Source organism: Octopus bimaculoides, chromosome 8, assembly GCF_001194135.2.
Source record: "Octopus bimaculoides isolate UCB-OBI-ISO-001 chromosome 8, ASM119413v2, whole genome shotgun sequence".
Taxonomy (NCBI): Eukaryota; Metazoa; Mollusca; class Cephalopoda; order Octopoda; family Octopodidae; genus Octopus; species Octopus bimaculoides.
This window is the reverse complement of record NC_068988.1, coordinates 25,507,261-25,512,419: the sequence shown is the minus strand read 5'-3', so window position 1 is coordinate 25,512,419 and position 5,159 is coordinate 25,507,261. Positions and strand designations below refer to the sequence as shown.

The following is a 5,159-nucleotide window of genomic DNA, read 5'->3' as shown; positions in this document are numbered from 1 at the left end:
CGATCTATATATATGCGTGTGCTTGTGTTTATTTATATGTGTGTGAAATATATTGGTTTCAAATTTGAAATTCTGGCGCGAGGCCACCTATTTCGAGGAAGATGTTAGGTCGCTTAGGTCATTCCAAGTGCTCAAGTGATACTTTTTTCACAGTCTCCGAAAGAATAAATTGTTAAGCCAACCTGGGCAGAGGTTGAACTCTGAACGCAATGACAGACAAAATGACGCTAAACCTTTTGGCCGCTGTGATACGGATTCTTCCAAATTTCTGCCCTTATGTCTGTCGGATATATTTAAAAAACTAACTTAAACATATATCTCAGAATAATTTGAGAATTATATGAAATGACAACAGTATATTATTTTTAATATATTTTGGTAACAACTCATCATATTTAACTGAAGCGGCCAAGTGTCTTATCCAATCGAGATTATAGTATTTCAATGTAACAAAAAACAAAAACCCTACATATTCGTAATAGACACTGTTTTAGAAGGAGAGATGAAGTTTTGGTGAGAGTGACATTGTATATACATATGAAATACTGTATTACATAAAAGTTGTATCTCATATCAACATTTAATAATCTATTCGCCTGTGGGTAACTTAATGAAGCATCCTCTAAAAATCCGATTATACAGTGATTGGAGCTCACATCAAATATATTCTTGGAGTAAATATGTTAGTTACTTGATTTTTTCCATTTTGTTGCTTTTTATGTGTGTTAGTTATTTGTTTGTAAATATATATGTACAAAAAAACATCAATTTTCTTCTTTGATAAATCTATTACTAATATACATACAGAAAAACACGCAGTAATATTCTTTAGATGCAGTCATTACAACGCACATATCTCTGTATGATTCTTAATGGTTACTCAGAGATGAAAAGTTAGAATTTTGTTATTTATTTTGTATAACTGCTTATAGGCCGTAAAAATACTTTCTTTCTTGAGATAGTACACAACTCCAGAATCGAACAAGATCTATTAACAGGTTGATTCTACGCCAGAAGAGCAAATATATACGAAACTACAGTTTTAGATTCCATTTCATATAAAATTGAAGAGATATTCCCTGCAGTATCACTGTAAAGATATACAACCTAGCATATCAAAAGGAACGTAGCTCTCTAAAAGCAATATAGTCTTTATTATGATAAACTATAGAGTTCTTTCCATTATATTGTGCTGTTAATATTTCATTTATATAGATTATTAGTATAAATTTAAACTACTTTTTCTTTTCCATTTCAGATATCAGATGCAAAGCTATAAACACCAAAATTTCCAATGGCAAAGTAGTTATCTTTCCTTTCAACCAATTCGGTGCAGTAGCCAAGTATTCCTGTGTGGACTCATACAATCTAGTTGGCGTCTTCATGAGAGTATGCCAAGGAGATCTTTCCTGGAGTGGAGAAGAACCAAAATGCGTTCTCAACACGGTAGATCGCACCGGTGAGGATATTTTTTCATTCAATTGACTCTGCAATTTGCACTAAACACAAGCACTGCTGGCTTTGTCGATTAAAATCCTATCCAACCCTGCAATGTTTTATATTATTATGCAATTGGTATTGTTTGCCCCCTTCCTATCATTGCTATTTACACGTTTTATTGTTCCTATTGTTCATTTATTCTTATTCAATATTGTTGATCTTAGTGCTGTTTGCTTTCATATGGTGATTAGTGCATAACCAAGCCCACCCCATCACTATTCTGCGATTAATAATAGTAATAACGATAATGAAAATGATAATAATAATGATAATAATAATAATAATAATAATAATAATAATAATAATAATAATAATAATAATAATAATAAAAATAATAATAATAATAAATAGCGAAGTATCAGGACCCAGTTATTGAGTTACAGAGACTATGGAAAGTTCGGGTACAATGTATCCCACTAGTTATAGGTGCATTGGGAACTATCTCTAAAGATCTGAACAATTGGATAGAGTAAATGGGCATAAAAGCCAATTTAGTACAGCTCCAGAAAACAGTGTTATTAGGGACAGCTAGGATACTTAGGAGGATTCTTGGAATCTAAGGTTACTTGTGGCCCGATGTTAGGATTTTTTATTTCTTAAAAGTCTATTTTGTTGAGTGCATATGAAAATAATAATAATAATAATAATAATAATAATAATAACAACAATAATAATAATAATACTTGTTATTATCATTACTATTGGAATGATTAAAATAATAATGAATACACCAACTATGATTAACAATAGAGAACTGAGCATGTCTGCTCCTAAAAGTATCCAATAAAAATATTTAGAAACCACAAATCAGAAAATAATGAAAATGTTAAATGATAATTACATACAAAAATCTTGTAAAATTTATTGAAAATTACCTCCTATACTTAGTCTACTATAAACTTTAATAGTGGTCATTCATGTAATGTCAGTGAAGTAAACAATCGTGCTCTGTTTAATGAAGACATTATAAAAAAAGTTAAGTATACAAACATCGTTTTATTAAGTCGAGGTTAACTCGCGAATGCTTATTTGGGGAGTAGATTTAAGAAGTGCAGGAAGTGGAGCGTGCGTAACATCTATGTCAGTAGAATCAAATAAAACGGTAACTTCCGAAAATGATAGAATTGTAAAAAAAAAGAGGACATAAACAAAAGAGAAGAGTTGAAATTAGATATGTAAAGAACATGTTTCCAGCTTAGAAGAGTGTATTTCTGTACATTCTACTCCAAATAGAGCAATTTCGATAATAAACTGCGATGTAATTTAGAAAATTAACAGCCCGTGTCTAAGCAAAACTTTGGACCTTAAGGCATCATCTAAATAAGGAAAATACATTTTTAGAGTTACATATAGAAAAAAAAAGAGGCAGAAATGGATAGAGGCCATATGAAAATATGTAACGACAGAATATGTAACGAAACAAAAAAGGACCTCAAATTATACAATTTAGAACATAAATCACGAAGATAGACCTTCCACGTGTAAATTAGGATAAAGAGGAGTAAAAAAAAACAACAATACTAAAACCGGTATAGAATACTGGTCAATAGGATGTTGACCAATAAACACAGTCAAAAATATAAACATAATAAATATGTCTACGTTGGAATAAGAAATTTTAAAGGTAAAAAATAGTAAGTTTTATAATTTTGGGTATTTTGAGGTTGTGAGTTTTACTTTTAACAATTAAGGAAATAATTAAATATTAAAAACAAATAGGTTTATGTCAAAATAAAGGTATTTCCCGATTGTGAATCTCAACGTTAAAATAGCAACATAAAAACGCAAACCTTGCCGTCTCAGATGTAATACAAACAAATGCATATATCAATATGATCATGTACGGTGAAGGAACACAGGCAATTCGATGCATCGACGAATTCCCACAACATGGAACATTAATATAACAGTATAATAGTAAAAAGGGGAATAATAACTGAAGACATAGTAGAAAAAATTATGATAACGATATAAATACTATAGTGCATAATTGCATAAAATCTATGGCGATTGAATAATGTCCGACTATGCTGCCTGCATGTATGGAGTTCATCACCACTGCTCAGGAAATAACCTTAAATAATTTTTAAAGAATGCATAATGACATTTCAAAGCATATTATACACCTATTCTAAAAAATCAATTTAGAATAGAAAGCAACCAAGTCGCACGTCATCTGAAATAATGAGCTGGTTTTTAGTCGATGTTTTTTATATCTTTGAAAACTCGGCCTAATTGAGCTGCGAACTTCTGGCTCAAGGCTAAACACGAAAAGCATTAATGATTGAATGACATTTATTATATTGGCCAACTATACAGTTACTTTACATTAATAGCAATTCCTCGTGGCGCTCACGAATAGAAACTGGATAAATAAATAGGGAGTGAATTACAAACATTATGATCCACGAAAAACATGCATTAATGATATTTGAAGTTAATTAGCTGAATTTAATGTCATAATATATTGCTTCTTAAATTATGCCTTTTAGAATGATTAAACTAACAATTGCTTCAGATGACGTCACACCATACCATGAGTAGTATAATCGATGTACTGAATGTTCACACAGCAGCTCTAAGTCTTGGCAGTGTCAATTAGGTAACAATCTGAGCTAGAATTGGTAATAGGAACTGTGCAAAACGAACATACTTGCTATATGTAATTCAACAGAGACTTGAACGATTTGAAAATGAGTTTGTCATGATGTAAAAATTGTCTCTCTTATTTCTACTCCCTATAGGGGCGTTGACTCTGAAAATAGTGCATTAATTAAAACAATAATAAATATAAAACATTTTGCTATTTCTTTCTTAGTCAAAACGTTATCAAGAAAACAAGAAAATATTTTGAAATGTAAATCATTAACATCTGTTTTAAGACTTCCATAAAATAGTTCCATATTTATACGTTCCAGTGCAGATAAATAAACAACTTGCGACAAACAAAAGTAGTTGCCATGTTTGTAATTCTAGTACAAAAATTAACAATAAAAGTAGAAAATATACGTGCGCAAGCAGTGTGCAAATATGAAGCTGAAATTAAAATAATTAACGATTATTATTTATATTTTATGTAATTTTAAAGGCATTATTATTATCATTATTATTATTATTATTATTATTATTATTATTATTATTATTATTATTATTATTATTATTACTATTATTATAATTTTGATTATTATTAAAAGCAGATCTATCCACTTAATTGCGACCTCATATGTTGTGATTACACCCTACCGTTCTGACATCGTAATTATTATGTATGTATTTGATGTAATATTATGAAATGTTCTGGAATTGTTGTCTTTTTTTAGGAGCTTAACTTATTGAAAGAAAACTGGTTCAGTTCAATGGTTAACTTGTAAAGTCTATAATAATTCTTATGAAATTATTTTTCATCTATCGCTTATTGAACGATAATATGTATAACTGTTTCACTACATTGATTATGCTTAATGTTACTACTGTTTTAACTGCTGCTGCTGCTACTACTACTACTACTACTACTACTACTACTACTACTACTACTACTACTACTACTACTACTATCATAAATTGTACAGATTCTACATACATGTATACATAAGTATTTTACTATATACATTTGCACATACACACACTCATATATGAATGTATGTATGTGTTTGTATACA

General features: G+C 29.9%; 1 protein-coding gene across 6 annotated transcripts in view; it reads left to right on the top strand.

Moving 5' to 3' along the window:
* Positions 1-5,159, top strand: part of LOC106881627 (protein lev-9) — a 421,933-nt gene that overhangs the window by 108,998 nt on the left and 307,776 nt on the right. For all 6 annotated transcript variants that reach the window (XM_052969987.1, XM_052969993.1, XM_052969992.1 and 3 more), the window contains one exon: positions 1,259-1,459. In XM_052969987.1, the coding sequence (XP_052825947.1) occupies positions 1,259-1,459 (201 nt within the window). The remainder of the gene's footprint in view (positions 1-1,258; positions 1,460-5,159) is intronic.